Source organism: Cydia amplana, chromosome 6 (genome assembly GCF_948474715.1).
Source record: "Cydia amplana chromosome 6, ilCydAmpl1.1, whole genome shotgun sequence".
NCBI classification, from domain to species: Eukaryota; Metazoa; Arthropoda; class Insecta; order Lepidoptera; family Tortricidae; genus Cydia; species Cydia amplana.
This window is the reverse complement of record NC_086074.1, coordinates 9,334,363-9,355,253: the sequence shown is the minus strand read 5'-3', so window position 1 is coordinate 9,355,253 and position 20,891 is coordinate 9,334,363. Positions and strand designations below refer to the sequence as shown.

The following is a 20,891-nucleotide window of genomic DNA, read 5'->3' as shown; positions in this document are numbered from 1 at the left end:
GCGTGGCGCTGTCGCCACCTAGCGGCCATATCTGTGCATCGTAACAGACGCGTTTTGTTATAGTCGATTTAGACTCTCGCGCGAGCCACGAGACGAGCCGCGAGCCGAGCCACGAGACGAGAGTGTAAGCGGTGAGCTCGCGGCTCGCAAGCTCGTCGAGCTAATATAATTTAAACACTAACGGCACGGCATAAGGTTTATAACCGAATGACAAGCCGAACGCGAGTGTAAACGGTGGACTCGCGTCTCGTGGCGCGGCTCGCGGCTCGTCTCGTGGCTCGCGCGAGAGTCTAAACTCTAAACCGAGTGTTAGAGAGTGAGTGTTCTGTACTTAGTACTATTATTTATTCTGTGACTATAGGCCAGTCCAGACGGGGACAATTTTTCGCCAATCTGATTAAACTTTTTACCATGACGATATTATTTATGATTATGATTCAACTGTCTGACCAAATCAGGTGGTATGGACGTAAAGTAAACGGTAATTCGGCTCGCCGATCATGACCGATAGTGGTAACCAAGTGGTAACACACTATCGCACCGCACTGCGACCTTGCACCCATAAGTGAGAGCGAGAAACAGATATCTTTTCGTCATTGCTACTTCTCTCAAGTTCAAGTAAGTTCTCATGGCTCCTCTACACGATGGGCCAGCGCCGGCCACTCCAAGGGACGCATTTATGCGTTAGACGGAGCAAGTGATATTGCTATCTCATTTTGCCGTATAGCTGCGTTCCTTGGAGTGGCCGGCGCTGACCCATCGTGTAGAGGAGCCTTCAGCTAGCCCAATATTCCCAATAATCCCAATAACCGCTTGCCCGTAATATCACATGCGCGTGCCGACCTTTTACAGGTAAACGAGGGGATTGTCTAACAAAAATCTAAGGGCAATAGAAAAATAAACAATAGATAGACAGCTTGCTTTAATATCGTAACTTAAATTACCATAATGCACACAAAAATATGTCGATAACTGGATGTTAACACAAACATAAGAAAAAATGTTTAACTACTTGTCTGAAATGCTTACTTACGTTGATAATAGGGATGTTGACAATTTTTTGGAACTGGTTTCATTTTGTAGATAGACACGTAATAATTACAGAAAAAAATATTAAAAAAATATATTCATTAATTTTGAATAAAAAAACATGTATAATAAGTTTCGTGTTTAAATTTCGCGCCTAAACGCTCCAAACTGTCACGTGACCTTGATGACGTAACGGCGTTTTAAACAAACTGCTGTCAGTCATTTTTTAAATTCTTTATATGGCAATAGACAATTTTTTTTAAGCCTTAACACACTACCGCATCGGACAGCGACCTTCTTTCTCGCTCTAACTTATAGCTGCGTCCTTAACGCACCACCTTACACACTATCGATTCGTGCGCCGCACCGCACCAAGATCGCGTTTCGGTACGATAATCTGTAGACACTTAGGCAGGTTTTATAACTTGTCTTTGGTGATTCCACTGTGATTACGTCACGCGCTCCGATTGGCGTTTGCAGTCACGTGATACTGGGCATTATTTCAAATACTTTTGATTATTTTTAATTAATTTATTACGCATATTTACACTTGCAAAATATGATTTTCCGCGTTCTAATATTGCCTGCGATGGTAAAAACATAACATGCTATATATTCGCGATTCATGTCAACATCCCTATTATGTTTTGGATATTATTAACTTACAAATTACTGAATAACACCTTGTGGAAAGTGGACAGATCAGGTTCAACGTTTGAATTGGTGCTGTATAATCCGGGTTTGTTTCCACTTCTGAAACAAAGTATAAATAGGTATTAGATATTATGTTATGGTTGACGATGGTGTGGTCAGGTGAGGAATATGTGCAATGGGCGTCGTTTGTCTGATATGTGGTGTGGTTGATGCAGTGCCGGCCCGAGCCCTTGATCAGGGTAGAGCGAAATCGAGTTTTGGCGCCCTTCGTTGAAGTTTTCAAGCGGTTTTTGGGCCCCAGCCACACTCACATCTTTGAAAACTTTTTTTCTTATTTGCCATTTTGGCGCCCCCCCTTGCCATCCGGCGCCTAGAGCGGCCGCTCCACTCGCTCTACCCTAGAATCGGCCCTGGGTTGATGGTTTTACTGTGAGGGACTGATTTGTATTATGAACATGATCTATCTATCCAATCCAGCTGTCTTTTTAGTATTATGGATATAAAAAGAGAGTGAATAGGTTTTGTAGCTAATAATCATCTCGCAACTAACTCCTCAAGCGTCTGTCGCCAACCTACATACCAAACTGATCTGTGGATGGAAAGTTGGAAACTATACCTTGCTGGAGCTGCATTAGTCCGCGGGGTGACCAGCAAGCAGTTCATTGGCTGCCCGTCCAGTTGCCGTTTGTGGTAGAGGTCGACGGCACGCTGGGCGTCTTCTAAGGTCTTATAGATCACTTCAGCCGTGCCCGGACGGACAAGACGGGACTCTATCATGCCACCAACGTCACCAAACAATTCCTAAAAAGAAAAACGTGGGTAAAATCATTGGAATCCATCTAAACTCTTCACAATTTTGTTAGTGTGGAAGTGAGACTATTAACGTCACATTTTTAAACTAATTTGACGTTTATGGTGACGCTTCCATACTCTGTCGCTTGCCAAGTCGATGTGGAGTCAGCTGGCTCTAACTCTAGGCTCTATTAGTTTTGCCAATGATTGAACTAAAAAAGAGCGCAAAACTTAAAAGATCTAAATGGAAGGTTTGGTTTGAGGGTACGTGCGGTGCGCCTACCGACGGCGTAGGGCTGCTAGATGTCGTAACCGCACTTTCCCTTATTTCAAACCGAACAATGTTTGACATGGCAAGCAATAGTGAGGTGAGCAAGTCTACGATCCTACCTAAATCATCCATATCCTATCAGCCGTTTTTGCGTGATTGGGTAACAAATGAGTGATAAAGAGACGGATAACGTAATTTCGATTTTCGCGGTAGACCATACGTAATGTAATAGTTAAGTGTTTTTTCTTTGACAAAGTAGTCGCCTAAGCAATCAGCGATAGGAGGTACCTATGAAACGGTTTATCCACACGAAATTTCAATGTACACAGTGTACACTTTTATCGCGCTTTTATAGAGAATATTCGATCGCTAGAGTCAGACCGAGAAAAGTCTGCAGCGATTTTGATAGCCCACGCAGTGCAAGTGTCATTTTAAACGTCAAACTTCTATGAATTTATGACGTGTAAATAACACTTGCACTGCGTGGGCTATCAAAATCGCTGCAGACTTTTCTTGGTCTAACTCTACTTGGTTTTTATCGCTACTCGGGAAGCTAAGACTATTAAAGCCCCCTCCAGACTATGTGCGTGAATCGCGCGAGTATGGAGGGAGCTTTTATATTGACGCACCTCAATGTCCCCAGCGGTGACAGTGCTGCCCAAGCTGCTGACGATGATCCTGTACTCCGTATTCGGCTTCTCCGGCCTCTCGACTTTCTTCTCAGCTCTGAGCGCAGCCATCGGGCGCTTCTTTAGTATTGAAGGCGGTCTAGGTGGACTCATGTCGCGTTCTACGGGAGCACTCCTAAATAAAAACGATTTTTGAAATGATCATAAAAATGTTAAGAAATCTAATTTGCGTTATGAAATACTGTAGAAACACCACAATTTAAAACAGTCGTATTATATAGATACTAACAGGTAACGCGGTCTATAGCTTAACCCAGTGGACATACAATTGAGGATTTTTAAGTCACCAGTCAAAACTCGAAACACTTAAAATTCTTAAGCATAAGACTGATGACGTGATGACTCTTCTTCTCAAAAACTCAAAAATTGGCTGACCCCGGGCCTAAGCCGTAGGTAGGTTGGAACTTGAAAGTTCAAACACATTCTTCAAATGTTAAGTGTGTTAAGAATGTTTTTTAATACAGCTTCTGAGAGGTTGAAAAGGTGCTCTTAGGGATATGTATTAATGCACCCTTGTAATATACTAGCTATGACCAGCTTAGGACAGGAGCGCCGCGACAACATTTCGCGCGTCTACCGGTCTTTTTATAACTGTATTAACTCTTTCAAAGCCACGCCTATCGTGTGCAGCGCGTCATCGTGAACCTTGTCAGAATGCACAAATGTTGATATTGGTATGTAACCGCGTGTGTCAGGTAATATCTTTGGCGGTCAACGGATTAATTAGACAGGGACGGGTAGTCTGTCTCGCGGCGCTCCTGTGCTACTGTGAGCCTACAGTAAAGAAAACATTGATTTTATATTGACCTGTGTGCAGAGCTTCTGCTCTCCCGTGGTTCATTGTTATGTGCTATTATCTTTAGCTGCAGACTAGCTTTACGGTTCAAGGATACCCGTGGCTCCATCTCTACATCACTCTCCATGGGATCATCATACATTTCAATGTCATTTTCAACAGTTCTCACAATTGGTTTCAATGGTGCATTCCTCCCTCTGGTAATTCCTGTAATTATATTGTTACAGTGTTAATTGGATGTATTAATTAGTAGCGTGTTTATGCCGGTCCGAGCTCAAAACTTTTCCGCCAGGGGGCGCCACTTTGTATGCGCAACGTTAGTTTCAAAAGTCGCCGCTAGATGGCGCTACTTGTTAGTACCAAAAATGTCCACAGAGGGCGCCACTTGTTAGTTCAGGCAAACATCCGTTAGATGGCGCCACTTTTAGTTTCACACTACTTCCCGCTAGATGGCGCCACTTTGTATGCGAGTAATTGATTTGCTTAAGGTTCCTATGTAAAATGTATAGATGTCGCTAGTGTCGCCTCGTCAATGGACGTTGCTATTTAGTTCCAAAAACCTCCACCAGAGACGTTTTAGTTTGGGCAATGATCCCCGCTAGGGGGCGACACTTTGTATGCGCAACGTTAGTTCCAAAAACATCCGCTATGAAATGTATAGATGAGCTGTGCCATCTGAGTAGTTCTAAAAAAGTCCGCAGTCAGAGGGGCTTCAGGCTTAGTTAGTTTGGGCAATGATCCCCGTTAGGGGGCGACACTTTGTATGCGCAACGTTAGTTCCAAAAACATCCGCTGTGAAATTGCAAAACGGTCCAATATAAAATATGAGGCATATATTGGTGTTTTCTTTATACCACGTCGGTGGCAAACAAGCAGACGGTGCCGCCTGATAGTAAGCAGTCACCGTAGCCCATGGACTCCTGCGAATTCTATCGTTACCACATAGGCGCACTTTTATTTGCGGTTGGTTTTGTCGCTTGTGCCTATCAAATGTATGGAGTTTGTAGTTTATCAACCGCAAAAGGTTATCTCCTTTATAATACCACATGGGTTGCAAACAAGCATATGGTCCGCCTGATGGTAAGCAGTTACCGTAGCCTTTGAACGCCCACAACTCTAGGGTTGATACAAGAGCGCTGACGACTGAACAAAGATACAATAAGTTTGTTTTAAGATACAATAAGTTGGTTTTAAATTATGAGGCATATATCGGCGTTTTTTTTAATACCACGTCGGTGGCAAACAAGCAGACGGTGCCGCCTGATAGTAAGCAGTCACCGTAGCCCATGGACTCCTGCGAATTCTATCGTTACCACATAGGCGCACTTTTATTTGCGGTTGGTTTTGTCGCTTGTGCCTATCAAATGTATGGAGTTTGTAGTTTATCAACCGCAAAAGGGCCCGTTTTTTACGGTGGTAAACAAGCATCCGGCTCGCCTGATGGTAAGCAGCCACTGTAGCCTTTGGACGCTCAGAGTTGTTACATGCGCATTGTCGGACCTCATCATCATCATAGGCCCTCAGGAAAACCTCGACACATATTCTAATAACCTGTGTCATGGAATATAATAAATATGACGTCATCTGATTTCTCGAGCTTAGTGAGACTAGGCTAGGTCACGCGCCGTCAGTTGGAAATGCTCCGCCATCTTGGCGCCAGTTGACACCTGCGCATGACGTAATCATGGAATGCACCAAGGTCCGCCGGCGAGGCGCGTGGGCGACACGTGCATATTCAAGGTTGATGCCGCGTAATGCGGGGCGGCCCCCAGGCCGTCGCGACATCAAAACGTCGTAACAGCCGTGAAATTCATGGCGCTTACGATGCTACGGAAGCAGGGCGTGAATCTTGTGACCTAAAAATGTAAGCGCCGCGGAATTCATGGCGTTTACGACGTTTTAGTCCATGATGAGACGAGATGTGACGTAGACGAGAGACTCACGCTCACGCCTATACCACGTCGGCATTAAGGGTTGGCGAGTAAACAAGCATAAGGCTCGCATGATGATAAGCAGTCACCGTAGCCTATGAACACCTGCAACTTCAGAGTTGATACATGCACGTTGCCGACTGCAAAAAGGCCCAATGAGCTTTTTCTTTTTTTATATATCACGTCAGTGGCAAACAAGCACACAGCCCGCATGATGGTAAGCAGTCACCGTAGCCTATGGACACCTGCAACCTTAGAGTATGTGCATTGCCGACCATCTCATCTATTTTTAAAGCTTGTGAAATGTTGCGCAATAATGTGAAATTCGCGTATATCGGGGTTAATTTACATTAAATACTTACGCGACATGTGCTTGAAAGTGAATTTGGACTGCATTTGTGTGATAGAGATTGGGACAGCGTTCCAAAGTCTGATTGCCTGTTGGTCATGAAACCCGTGCGATATCGGGGGACCATAAGCTAGGTACTGGAGTTTCTAGCTCATTGCGTAATAATGTGAAATTTACGTATATCAGAGTTGACCTACTCTTCAATTATTGCACCCGTGAGAGGACAGAACATACGCAATGTGATGAAATTAAAAACACGTTTTAAGATTATAACAACATACCAAAAACATAACCAACGTAATTTGGTCGGGTTATTAGTTACCTACCATAAACCATACTAAATTCGCTGGGGGGGCATTAAAAAAAGTGAGACTGTGACAAGGACAAACAATAATAACGCTTTCTCTGCTACTCCTACTGAAAGATACATAAGACTATCCCGCTTGATCATTTCCCCCCACCGCTCATGACTGCGGGGTATTATATTATAATAAATGAGATCACAATACCGGCAACCTGCAACTGGCGCATACGCATTTCTAAAATAATTAAAAATTTTGAAAATAACAATGGAGTACGTCATAGAACTCGTTGCAAGGCTGTGGTTCAGTAACAAGGGATTGGGGTACAACTATAAATGTGGAGATAGCGATGAAACAAATATTCTATTCATCTCATCAATCGAGGCGCTAGCACCTGACGTGGACATTTACAAGTGGGAGGCGGCCCGGAGCGATCTCAAGATGCTGATCAAAGAACTTCTGGAGGAGAGGTCCATTCTTCAGTTACACTCGGGATACCATGCGGAGGGGCTTTTGCTGGAGGTGCTAAGAAAGCACAACATTAGATCATTCCTCTCCGTGCCTCTTAAACAGAAAACTTTAATCTGGAAAGACGCGGGGATGTGGTTCGTGGAGGTGATTAACCCGAAAATCATAAAGAGAACGTATGTGTTTTTGGACTGCGAATAAGTGTATGTATTTGCATACGGAAATAAAGATAGTTTAAAAGTGAATGACTATTTATTTATTTACCAATCATTTTCGTATTTTATAATGTCCCCATGCAAGTTTGGGGAACAGGTTTGATATCGGTTTCCCAAGTAGGTACATAAAAAGGGGCTCCCTGGCACCAATGATCTTAACAACAACGGCTTTAAGCAATATAGTATTCCCATATTTACTTCAAAGTTCATTGTCTTTGAGATATTTGGTATCAAAGTTGAACAATTTCAGACAAAAAACTGGTTTTCTTTGTGTTAATTAGTTTAAAATTCAAATCTCTTATCAGTTTTAAGAGACGTCAAAGACGAACCCCAAATATGCAGATTTTGTTCATGTTTTAAGATCCTTCACAGCAATCTAGGTTCACAGCAAAAGGGTTTTTTTACACAATGTTTCAAAAAATCATAATAAAACAAGTATTAATTTCATTCAAAATCCGGTAGATAAGAATGGAGATAAAAGATTAAAGAACCCATAGACGTTTGTTTTATAATTCTATCTGTAGTGTAAATGAAGGAGTACCGTCTCAAAACTTGTCAAAAACTGATGAAAACCGCACAGAGCCCCTTAAGGTGAGATTGTGTATTAGTAAAAGCTGATTACTATGGACAATAGTATGTAGAGGTATGAAAACCAACTGCAAAATGTGTCTATTAACTTTGTCGAGTTATTACTGTGTATGATTAAAATTTTAGATGTGGACATTCTGGACCAAAACTTCTGCCAGAATGCGCTACTTTGTATGCGGTAGTGAGTTAATTCTAAAAAAAAAAAATCCGCTATCGATTATGAGGGTAAGCTCTAAGTGATTTCAAATAGATCCACTGTAAAAGGATCATTATGAAATGTATGTATGTTTGTAGGTTAAGCTACAAAATTCCGAGTAGTTCCTATTAAAAGATCCGCTATGGGATGTATTAATGATCGTTGACAGTGAGCTAGCTTCAATTAGTTTAAAAAAGATCCGCTTAAATGGTTCGCTATGAAATGTATAGATGTCTATGTAATTTTATGCAAATCGATGATATCATCAAACTTAATCTTAGAGTCTGTCGCAGAGTGGGGTACTAAAGATGACCAGAATCATTGTAGGAGGGTTTCGGCCGCGATTTACGTATCTGACGTTTCGCATCAACAGTCAATGAGACGAGCGTCTTCAAAGTTTTAACATGAGAACTGTGGGCTTGAGGTAGAATGGTTAGAGAAAGCGGGGATTCCCCGTCAACCAAAAGACATTATTTTTAAGTATACTCTGTTTGTTAGTAGGAAAAGGCGCGATATTAAATTATTATTTATTTATTTAAACTATATTGCACAAATTTACATAAAAAGAGTACAAATGGCGGACTTAACGCCTTGAGGCATTCTCTACCAATCAACCATTGGGCTAAACAGAGACAGTTTGGACAGCAATTTACGTATCTGAAGTTTCGCAACAATGAGACGAGCGTCGTCAAAGTTTCAACACGAGAACGCCATTCTGATCGCATAAAAGCAATATATTAAGAATATTGAGGCCTGTCCTGTCTGTACTTGCTGACGCTAGCTCTGAGCTTTCCTTTCTTGGAACTCGTCTACTTACATTTGGTAATTGGTCTCTAGGAGGTATTTCTGGTCTGTGTACAGTTTGGTAAATAACATTCGGTGTACGTGTCACGTCACGTGTTCAATGGGCATGCTAAGGGCTCAATATGCAAAGACTAATCTCAAGTTAATGCTTAAGAGCGCCATACGCATTTGGCCTGTTTAGTGTGCATATTCTGTAGACGCACTGCTTGGTCTCCTTTTGCAACTGCAAGTAAAGTTGTATGATGTCCAGCAGTGTATCTAGGGTCGCCCACTGTGTCGAGAAGAAGGCCCCTGTTAGTGTTAAACAAGCCGTTCGTTGCAGGCTGTTTAAAGTTTCTATTGCCGTCTTTTGGCTGATTTTGTTACAACGAACTGCGGAGGCGTAGGTGATTTTGGGTCATATGCTCATGCCATTCGACAGTTTGACCACACACACACACACACACATGGCCATTTTTTGTTTTTGTATTCAGGTGAGGGTTCCAAGTTAACTTTTGGTCGAAGGTGATCCCTTGGGTACTTACTATGACAGTCTTGCTCGGAATAGCGGACAAGTCATTTTCTCTACACCATTTGAATTTTGTGTTTAGTGCTCCTTGCATTAGGTTGGATATCGTGTGGAGGCAGGGGCCTTTAATAATGAATACCAGGTTGTCGGCATGTCTTGGTCTGACATAATTGCAAAAAGTTATTCTACTGCTATTGTATTGAGGGTCAGAGTGCTATGTACCATCTGATGGCCGGTTTCGTCTACTCCCTTGAGTATGGTCTCTGTGAACGTGTTGTTGAAAGCACACTCGACATCAAGGAATGCACATATAGCGGTTGGCTTGTCCTCTAAGGTTTTCTGCACCTTGTCAACCGGGTCATCGAGTAGGGCAGTCTCTGTAGATTTTCCCTTTTTGTAAGCATGTTGGTTTACACTTGGTGGTCTTTCCACCAGATATGTCACTCTAATGTGCTGATTCTTTCCATCGTTTTGAGTAGGAAGTAGGACTAGAGCGCCACCCTGCTACCTGGTGGTTCACAGTGTCAAAGGATTAGAACGAGTCCAATTCCCACAGACAACCCAGCACAGACGATCCGGGGCGCATAAGAACGACGAGAGCTGACCCCCAATAATGGGATAAAGGCAAAGAAAATGCAGTTTTAAGTAGGAACGATGTTAGACTAATAATGGTCTGAAGGATTTAGGCTGTGAGTCTAAAGATGCTAGTTGCTAAATTCCAGTCGATATTGCGTGCCCTGCGGATTCGGGCACCCTTTGGGCGCAAATCTGTTGAGTACGAACCGGGGGGAAGTGGGGATGCCTAGGAGCAAGTCCAAAGTTTCCTCTTCTGTGTTCGTAAATGTACCATGAATGGTGTGAATGATATGTGTATTTTAGGGTATCCCTTACACGGTTTTTGAGGTCAGCAGATCACAACAGAACAGGTCACAACAGAACAGGATATGTATATGGTTCGAAATTGAATTTTCACTGCTGACACGCCAGTCGCCTAGGCAGCTTGCCGCATTTTCAGTAGCGATTTTTACATCGAAAACGTCTTGTCTAGCTTGGCGTATTTCCGCTATTCAACATAGATAAATTAGAATAGTAACTCACCCCTGGTGTAATGGAACCATACGCTGTTCCACATTTTATGCTTGAATAGAACAAACCCTGTTCTGTTTACAATTAAAACAGACCAATTCCAAAACCTGTTCTGGTATATATCATTCTGTTATGACCTGTTCTGTTGTGACCTGTTCTGTTGTGACCTGTTCTGTTGTGACCTGTTCTGTTGTGATCTGCTGACCTCAAAAACCGTGTAAGGGATACCCTAAAATACACATATCATTCACACCATTCATGGTACATTTACGAACACAGAAGAGGAAACTTTGGACTTGCTCCTAGGCATCCCCACTTCCCCCCGGTTCGTACTCAACAGATTTGCGCCCAAAGGGTGCCCGAATCCGCAGGGCACGCAATATCGACTGGAATTTAGCAACTAGCATCTTTAGACTCACAGCCTAAATCCTTCAGACCATTATTAGTCTAACATCGTTCCTACTTAAAACTGCATTTTCTTTGCCTTTATCCCATTATTGGGGGTCAGCTCTCGTCGTTCTTATGCGCCCCGGATCGTCTGTGCTGGGTTGTCTGTGGGAATTGGACTCGTTCTAATCCTTTGACACTGTGAACCACCAGGTAGCAGGGTGGCGCTCTAGTCCTACTTCCTACTCAAAACGATGGAAAGAATCAGCACATTAGAGTGACATATCTGGTGGAAAGACCACCAAGTGTAAACCAACATGCTTACAAAAAGGGAAAATCTACAGAGACTGCCCTACTCGATGACCCGGTTGACAAGGTGCAGAAAACCTTAGAGGACAAGCCAACCGCTATATGTGCATTCCTTGATGTCGAGTGTGCTTTCAACAACACGTTCACAGAGACCATACTCAAGGGAGTAGACGAAACCGGCCATCAGATGGTACATAGCACTCTGACCCTCAATACAATAGCAGTAGAATAACTTTTTGCAATTATGTCAGACCAAGACATGCCGACAACCTGGTATTCATTATTAAAGGCCCCTGCCTCCACACGATATCCAACCTAATGCAAGGAGCACTAAACACAAAATTCAAATGGTGTAGAGAAAATGACTTGTCCGCTATTCCGAGCAAGACTGTCATAGTAAGTACCCAAGGGATCACCTTCGACCAAAAGTTAACTTGGAACCCTCACCTGAATACAAAAACAAAAAATGGCCATGTGTGTGTGTGTGTGTGTGGTCAAACTGTCGAATGGCATGAGCATATGACCCAAAATCACCTACGCCTCCGCAGTTCGTTGTAACAAAATCAGCCAAAAGACGGCAATAGAAACTTTAAACAGCCTGCAACGAACGGCTTGTTTAACACTAACAGGGGCCTTCTTCTCGACACAGTGGGCGACCCTAGATACACTGCTGGACATCATACAACTTTACTTGCAGTTGCAAAAGGAGACCAAGCAGTGCGTCTACAGAATATGCACACTAAACAGGCCAAATGCGTATGGCGCTCTTAAGCATTAACTTGAGATTAGTCTTTGCATATTGAGCCCTTAGCATGCCCATTGAACACGTGACGTGACACGTACACCGAATGTTATTTACCAAACTGTACACAGACCAGAAATACCTCCTAGAGACCAATTACCAAATGTAAGTAGACGAGTTCCAAGAAAGGAAAGCTCAGAGCTAGCGTCAGCAAGTACAGACAGGACAGGCCTCAATATTCTTAATATATTGCTTTTATGCGATCAGAATGGCGTTCTCGTGTTGAAACTTTGACGACGCTCGTCTCATTGTTGCGAAACTTCAGATACGTAAATTGCTGTCCAAACTGTCTCTGTTTAGCCCAATGGTTGATTGGTAGAGAATGCCTCAAGGCGTTAAGTCCGCCATTTGTACTCTTTTTATGTAAATTTGTGCAATATAGTTTAAATAAATAAATAATAATTTAATATCGCGCCTTTTCCTACTAACAAACAGAGTATACTTAAAAATAATGTCTTTTGGTTGACGGGGAATCCCCGCTTTCTCTAACCATTCTACCTCAAGCCCACAGTTCTCATGTTAAAACTTTGAAGACGCTCGTCTCATTGACTGTTGATGCGAAACGTCAGATACGTAAATCGCGGCCGAAACCCTCCTACAATGATTCTGGTCATCTTTAGTACCCCACTCTGCGACAGACTCTAAGATTAAGTTTGATGATATCATCGATTTGCATAAAATTACATAGACATCTATACATTTCATAGCGAACCATTTAAGCGGATCTTTTTTAAACTAATTGAAGCTAGCTCACTGTCAACGATCATTAATACATCCCATAGCGGATCTTTTAATAGGAACTACTCGGAATTTTGTAGCTTAACCTACAAACATACATACATTTCATAATGATCCTTTTACAGTGGATCTATTTGAAATCACTTAGAGCTTACCCTCATAATCGATAGCGGATTTTTTTTTTTAGAATTAACTCACTACCGCATACAAAGTAGCGCATTCTGGCAGAAGTTTTGGTCCAGAATGTCCACATCTAAAATTTTAATCATACACAGTAATAACTCGACAAAGTTAATAGACACATTTTGCAGTTGGTTTTCATACCTCTACATACTATTGTCCATAGTAATCAGCTTTTACTAATACACAATCTCACCTTAAGGGGCTCTGTGCGGTTTTCATCAGTTTTTGACAAGTTTTGAGACGGTACTCCTTCATTTACACTACAGATAGAATTATAAAACAAACGTCTATGGGTTCTTTAATCTTTTATCTCCATTCTTATCTACCGGATTTTGAATGAAATTAATACTTGTTTTATTATGATTTTTTGAAACATTGTGTAAAAAAACCCTTTTGCTGTGAACCTAGATTGCTGTGAAGGATCTTAAAACATGAACAAAATCTGCATATTTGGGGTTCGTCTTTGACGTCTCTTAAAACTGATAAGAGATTTGAATTTTAAACTAATTAACACAAAGAAAACCAGTTTTTTGTCTGAAATTGTTCAACTTTGATACCAAATATCTCAAAGACAATGAACTTTGAAGTAAATATGGGAATACTATATTGCTTAAAGCCGTTGTTGTTAAGATCATTGGTGCCAGGGAGCCCCTTTTTATGTACCTACTTGGGAAACCGATATCAAACCTGTTCCCCAAACTTGCATGGGGACATTATAAAATACGAAAATGATTGGTAAATAAATAAATAGTCATTCACTTTTAAACTATCTTTATTTCCGTATGCAAATACATACACTTATTCGCAGTCCAAAAACACATACGTTCTCTTTATGATTTTCGGGTTAATCACCTCCACGAACCACATCCCCGCGTCTTTCCAGATTAAAGTTTTCTGTTTAAGAGGCACGGAGAGGAATGATCTAATGTTGTGCTTTCTTAGCACCTCCAGCAAAAGCCCCTCCGCATGGTATCCCGAGTGTAACTGAAGAATGGACCTCTCCTCCAGAAGTTCTTTGATCAGCATCTTGAGATCGCTCCGGGCCGCCTCCCACTTGTAAATGTCCACGTCAGGTGCTAGCGCCTCGATTGATGAGATGAATAGAATATTTGTTTCATCGCTATCTCCACATTTATAGTTGTACCCCAATCCCTTGTTACTGAACCACAGCCTTGCAACGATTTCTATGACGTACTCCATTGTTATTTTCAAAATTTTTAATTATTTTAGAAATGCGTATGCGCCAGTTGCAGGTTGCCGGTATTGTGATCTCATTTATTATAATATAATACCCCGCAGTCATGAGCGGTGGGGGGAAATGATCAAGCGGGATAGTCTTATGTATCTTTCAGTAGGAGTAGCAGAGAAAGCGTTATTATTGTTTGTCCTTGTCACAGTCTCACTTTTTTTAATGCCCCCCCAGCGAATTTAGTATGGTTTATGGTAGGTAACTAATAACCCGACCAAATTACGTTGGTTATGTTTTTGGTATGTTGTTATAATCTTAAAACGTGTTTTTAATTTCATCACATTGCGTATGTTCTGTCCTCTCACGGGTGCAATAATTGAAGAGTAGGTCAACTCTGATATACGTAAATTTCACATTATTACGCAATGAGCTAGAAACTCCAGTACCTAGCTTATGGTCCCCCGATATCGCACGGGTTTCATGACCAACAGGCAATCAGACTTTGGAACGCTGTCCCAATCTCTATCACACAAATGCAGTCCAAATTCACTTTCAAGCACATGTCGCGTAAGTATTTAATGTAAATTAACCCCGATATACGCGAATTTCACATTATTGCGCAACATTTCACAAGCTTTAAAAATAGATGAGATGGTCGGCAATGCACATACTCTAAGGTTGCAGGTGTCCATAGGCTACGGTGACTGCTTACCATCATGCGGGCTGTGTGCTTGTTTGCCACTGACGTGATATATAAAAAAAGAAAAAGCTCATTGGGCCTTTTTGCAGTCGGCAACGTGCATGTATCAACTCTGAAGTTGCAGGTGTTCATAGGCTACGGTGACTGCTTATCATCATGCGAGCCTTATGCTTGTTTACTCGCCAACCCTTAATGCCGACGTGGTATAGGCGTGAGCGTGAGTCTCTCGTCTACGTCACATCTCGTCTCATCATGGACTAAAACGTCGTAAACGCCATGAATTCCGCGGCGCTTACATTTTTAGGTCACAAGATTCACGCCCTGCTTCCGTAGCATCGTAAGCGCCATGAATTTCACGGCTGTTACGACGTTTTGATGTCGCGACGGCCTAGGGGCCGCCCCGCATTACGCGGCATCAACCTTGAATATGCACGTGTCGCCCACGCGCCTCGCCGGCGGACCTTGGTGCATTCCATGATTACGTCATGCGCAGGTGTCAACTGGCGCCAAGATGGCGGAGCATTTCCAACTGACGGCGCGTGACCTAGCCTAGTCTCACTAAGCTCGAGAAATCAGATGACGTCATATTTATTATATTCCATGACACAGGTTATTAGAATATGTGTCGAGGTTTTCCTGAGGGCCTATGATGATGATGAGGTCCGACAATGCGCATGTAACAACTCTGAGCGTCCAAAGGCTACAGTGGCTGCTTACCATCAGGCGAGCCGGATGCTTGTTTACCACCGTAAAAAACGGGCCCTTTTGCGGTTGATAAACTACAAACTCCATACATTTGATAGGCACAAGCGACAAAACCAACCGCAAATAAAAGTGCGCCTATGTGGTAACGATAGAATTCGCAGGAGTCCATGGGCTACGGTGACTGCTTACTATCAGGCGGCACCGTCTGCTTGTTTGCCACCGACGTGGTATTAAAAAAAACGCCGATATATGCCTCATAATTTAAAACCAACTTATTGTATCTTAAAACAAACTTATTGTATCTTTGTTCAGTCGTCAGCGCTCTTGTATCAACCCTAGAGTTGTGGGCGTTCAAAGGCTACGGTAACTGCTTACCATCAGGCGGACCATATGCTTGTTTGCAACCCATGTGGTATTATAAAGGAGATAACCTTTTGCGGTTGATAAACTACAAACTCCATACATTTGATAGGCACAAGCGACAAAACCAACCGCAAATAAAAGTGCGCCTATGTGGTAACGATAGAATTCGCAGGAGTCCATGGGCTACGGTGACTGCTTACTATCAGGCGGCACCGTCTGCTTGTTTGCCACCGACGTGGTATAAAGAAAACACCAATATATGCCTCATATTTTATATTGGACCGTTTTGCAATTTCACAGCGGATGTTTTTGGAACTAACGTTGCGCATACAAAGTGTCGCCCCCTAACGGGGATCATTGCCCAAACTAACTAAGCCTGAAGCCCCTCTGACTGCGGACTTTTTTAGAACTACTCAGATGGCACAGCTCATCTATACATTTCATAGCGGATGTTTTTGGAACTAACGTTGCGCATACAAAGTGTCGCCCCCTAGCGGGGATCATTGCCCAAACTAAAACGTCTCTGGTGGAGGTTTTTGGAACTAAATAGCAACGTCCATTGACGAGGCGACACTAGCGACATCTATACATTTTACATAGGAACCTTAAGCAAATCAATTACTCGCATACAAAGTGGCGCCATCTAGCGGGAAGTAGTGTGAAACTAAAAGTGGCGCCATCTAACGGATGTTTGCCTGAACTAACAAGTGGCGCCCTCTGTGGACATTTTTGGTACTAACAAGTAGCGCCATCTAGCGGCGACTTTTGAAACTCGGAAAAGTTTTGAGCTCGGACCGGCATAAACACACTACTTTAATTACAGAATTACGAAGACCCAAGACAAATGGAGCAAAATAGTAACCAAATCTAATTTTCTTCCCCTTAACTGAGGCAGCCTATTAATAGTGTTTAGTAAATAAGAATTAAATATATAAAGTTGTTTCAGTCCCACAACTGAGCTATCTTCTAATAGAAAACCATTGTGACACCTCTTTACCAACACCCGAGTCATGTGGTAGACCTATAGTAGTACCTTAAAGACAATACAAAAGAAAATATGATAAAACAAAAGAAAATATTATAAAAAAACTAACAGCAGGTACTATTATTGCCTATGCGACCCACTCAACTAAGAGATATTACATAAGCATACTGAACTTCAATAACTAAGTAGTAAAAATGTATAAGTAGATGTTTAAATATACTTTTTTCTTTTTGTAAGAAAAACTAATCTATTTTTCATAGAGATATGGTTGATAATCCATATACCAAAACCTTACAATTGCTTTGTATTCTTAAGTAGATTGGCCAAAAAAAAAAACCACCACTATACAAACCGAATATGTTTACTTTTTCCTATCTGTTGTTTGGAACAATTTGTAATGAATAGTAGTTCTGAATTTATCTTACCAGTATTTTTCGTCTGTTTCCAATTTGATACATTAACCGAGAACTTGTTTGTTCTAAGACCTGAAACAACACCTTATTCATTTTAATGCCAAGAAATTCCTAAAGATAATTTAAACCAATGAAATATCCATGTCCATGGTGATGGAATTATAAAAAGTAAAGCATCTGCAAAGTAACATACTCGTAATTTAGTTTGCTATATGTAAATAAACTATTCTAAAAAAGTCATGTGTAAAGGCATATAATTACACTGTAAGACCGTCTAAATTAAGCATACTTCTACAGAACAGATAATACAATTTAATATTGATAATTTATTATTGTTGTATAAATATAAAGGTAATAAAAATCTATGTTCATTTCAAATTGCCCAGTCACCCGAACTAAAAACTTACCAATGGACCTATTTTCAAATGATCTGGTCTCTATATTCCTCCTGTTAGTGGTTAGCTGCCGATTTACCGCCATCTTGGCCCTATGGAGGGGCTGAGAACGCACTTGCCTTGAGGGGTCTAGAAATACTGAAAACAATGTTTAATTAGAAAATTATAAACAAGCATCCGAATATAACTGAGCAGGTAAAATGTAAACTAATAAACTAGTCTCTCAATGCTTATTTGATTGATTATATTATTTTGTTTGCCGTTTGATTATATTATTTTGTTTCTTACTTTTTGGAAGATTATAATTAGAACCATGTTTATTAAATTAATTGATTTGTTAATAAATTAAAAAATGTAAACACAATATTTTGATTAAACAGTTACTTTGAGGGCTTAATGATGTTTTCTTTAATACATGACAGCTTTTCATGCAAGTTTTTTTATTGCTACAAACCATTTGACCAAATTGTATAATATAGTAATATTTATACCCCAAGCAATATTTATCTAGACTGTAGAAAGCAACATTGCTTTGTGTTTTTTATGGAAATCAGTGAAACTGCAATAGCAAATATAGTCTATTGATTCAATTGACCCATTTCACAAGATGTTTTCACTTGACTACAGTGAGAGTGCCAATAAATTCAATGTGTTCCATCTGGGTATCTGTGAACCCAACTGAACAGATCTAGTTACAGAGACAACAAAAGAGTTCTAGTAGCATCACCAGCACCAACTTTTTTTTAAATATTGTTAGATAGGATGTGAAAAAATTACCTCTTTCTTTATTTTGGACAGTTCTCATAAATGGCAGCTGATTCCTATTAAAAATGTTCCTATCCTTTGTTTGCAATCTTGAACCCTGAAAAAAAAACAACATATTAATGCTAATGTATTATTAATATTTTTTATTTATATTACTTCTGGTTAATTTGTTTTGTTTGGTGGTACAACAACGATTATTAAATTTACTTACAACATTAACAACTTACCTTTTCAATAACACTTTCTTTAAAAAAAAAGTAATGAAATGATTTTTATTCAAGTTCCCTATGTCCTTAAGAAGAATGTACTATGGAAACAGTAAGTTTAGAGTAGGGTTACAATTATATTACAGCCTTCTAATGATTAAGGTGTCCATAATTGATTTGTATTTATGGGTCAAGTAGCATAGTCTACTTCTATAACCATTAGGTTATAATTGGATGCTGATAAGCAATAATGTGTTTACCCACATAAGCACCATTTTGAGAAAATGGCGTCTAAAGATTTTTTCGCGGTTTTTAAGTGTTTGTTCTAAAAATTTAAGATTTTGATTAAAGTGTTGTATTCGTCAGTTTAAATACGATGAATACTAGTGATTTATACTTATAATTTTCGTAATAAATTTAAATTTGTCACAATAATCCCCTTTTTGTTTATTGCGAATTGCAACATGACGTCAAACTTTCTCAAGAATGTGTCATTATACTTAACACAGTTTTGCTAATTGCCTTTGAACTTATAATCAACATGTTATAGCACATAACTTGTTGTGGTTAAATACTAACATACTATAAATTTTGTTTTACAATAATCAATCAAGCCTCATAATGCATTGATATGATATTTTTTTTCGATTTGTAAGAATGATTCAAGTGTAAGAAGTTATTTAAAATCATTATAATTATAAAAATAACAGTATTTTACGAATGCACACACATTCAAATTGGCATTTAAAATGAATTGCTTAGAAAAACTACAGCACTCTGCCGTTTTGTTTAGTTTAATTCGGCGAACTTTCCTCAAAACAAAAAACCCTTAAAAGTAATGTGTACCTTATTTCGATCGGCATTAGTATTTATCTCTTTAAAACTGCAACGATTAACATATTTGTGCACTAAATTTGTAAAATTACTTATTATAAACACCATTTTTAGCAACATTTACCTTCATAACGCTTCTGGTAAAACAAAACTAATGGACTGTGATTTCCGCAATAATGAGTTAACCTCTCTTAAGACATTATTGACATTTTAGTATGCGTTCTGGCCATTACTGCAATAAGTTAAGGCACTAGACGCATTAATGCAAAACAGACAACACATGTTAACAGATTTGTGTTAACCTTTTTTCCTTCTTTTGGAGTATTTATAAATTTTAAATCATTAAGGTAATTTTTGCAAAATGAAGTCGAGCGGACCAGCTATAATATGGCATTAAAATCTCATTTTTTAAAGTTTTTGTGGGTTGACACATTATTGCTTATCAGCATCCAATTATAGCTAGGTAAAAGCATTCACACCTTTTCACTAAATAACTTACATTATCACTTTATGTTAAGGATATAAGTTGTGCCCAGTATAATAATGTAACAAAAATTATATGAATCCACTAGTTTTTTTTTGTCAGGCTTAAGCATAATCAAAGCTTGACATACCCTCTGTTTTCTCATTTGTTCGAGTTTCAGACGTGCATCCTTATGTTTAGCTAGTTCAGCCAATTTTTCACGTGCATCTGTTATTTGTGTACGCTTTTTGGAAATAATTTTAATTCTGGCGTCAACTATCGGAATCTTTTTTTGAGTTGTAGGCTTGGGTTGGCTTTTGGGATTGCCATTTTGAGGCTTGATTTTTGATCTGAAAGAAATTGAATCAAGATTAATTTGATCATGGGCAATCCAAGCTATTCAATAGCAATACACAACAGATATACTGTTGTGTATAGCAAGACTTACCTTTTATTTTCTTTCCGTCGTTTTTGTATGATATCCTCTAAACTCATGTCAATTAAGGAAGTCATTGTTAAATAATACAAAAAGAAAGTGTGTAACTCAGAAACAGGTCAGCTCGAACGGCCAACTTCTGGTAAAAAGCACTAATAATAATTCTCTGTAATGAAAAATTATATTATTTCTTCGACCGACGGAGAAATAAATTGACAATTGACAGGCGGCTCGGGGCTCGGGGCGGGCAATTTCTACCACAGATTAGTTAAGTGGATCCAGACGGGATCCCTGTAGGCTTAGCCAAGGTGACGATCGTTTGCGCTTCGCTATCGAATGG

The 20,891-nt window shown here is 40.3% G+C and overlaps 2 protein-coding genes across 2 annotated transcripts in view; one reads left to right on the top strand and one right to left on the bottom strand.

Moving 5' to 3' along the window:
* LOC134648835 (nuclear cap-binding protein subunit 3-like) overlaps positions 1 to 20,891 on the top strand; it is a 299,957-nt gene that overhangs the window by 275,907 nt on the left and 3,159 nt on the right. The gene's annotated exons all lie outside the window — the stretch shown is intronic.
* On the bottom strand, positions 1,669 to 20,696 carry LOC134649140 (uncharacterized). Its single transcript, XM_063503854.1, has 11 exons — positions 20,564 to 20,696; positions 20,267 to 20,465; positions 18,625 to 18,709; positions 17,860 to 17,985; positions 17,465 to 17,524; positions 13,950 to 14,281; positions 9,815 to 9,982; positions 4,243 to 4,442; positions 3,376 to 3,550; positions 2,300 to 2,484; positions 1,669 to 1,782 (listed from the first exon to the last, which is right to left on the bottom strand). The coding sequence occupies exons 1-11, from the start codon at positions 20,626 to 20,628 to the stop codon at positions 1,692 to 1,694; spliced, it is 1,686 nt and encodes a 561-aa protein (XP_063359924.1). The 5' UTR covers positions 20,629 to 20,696; the 3' UTR covers positions 1,669 to 1,691.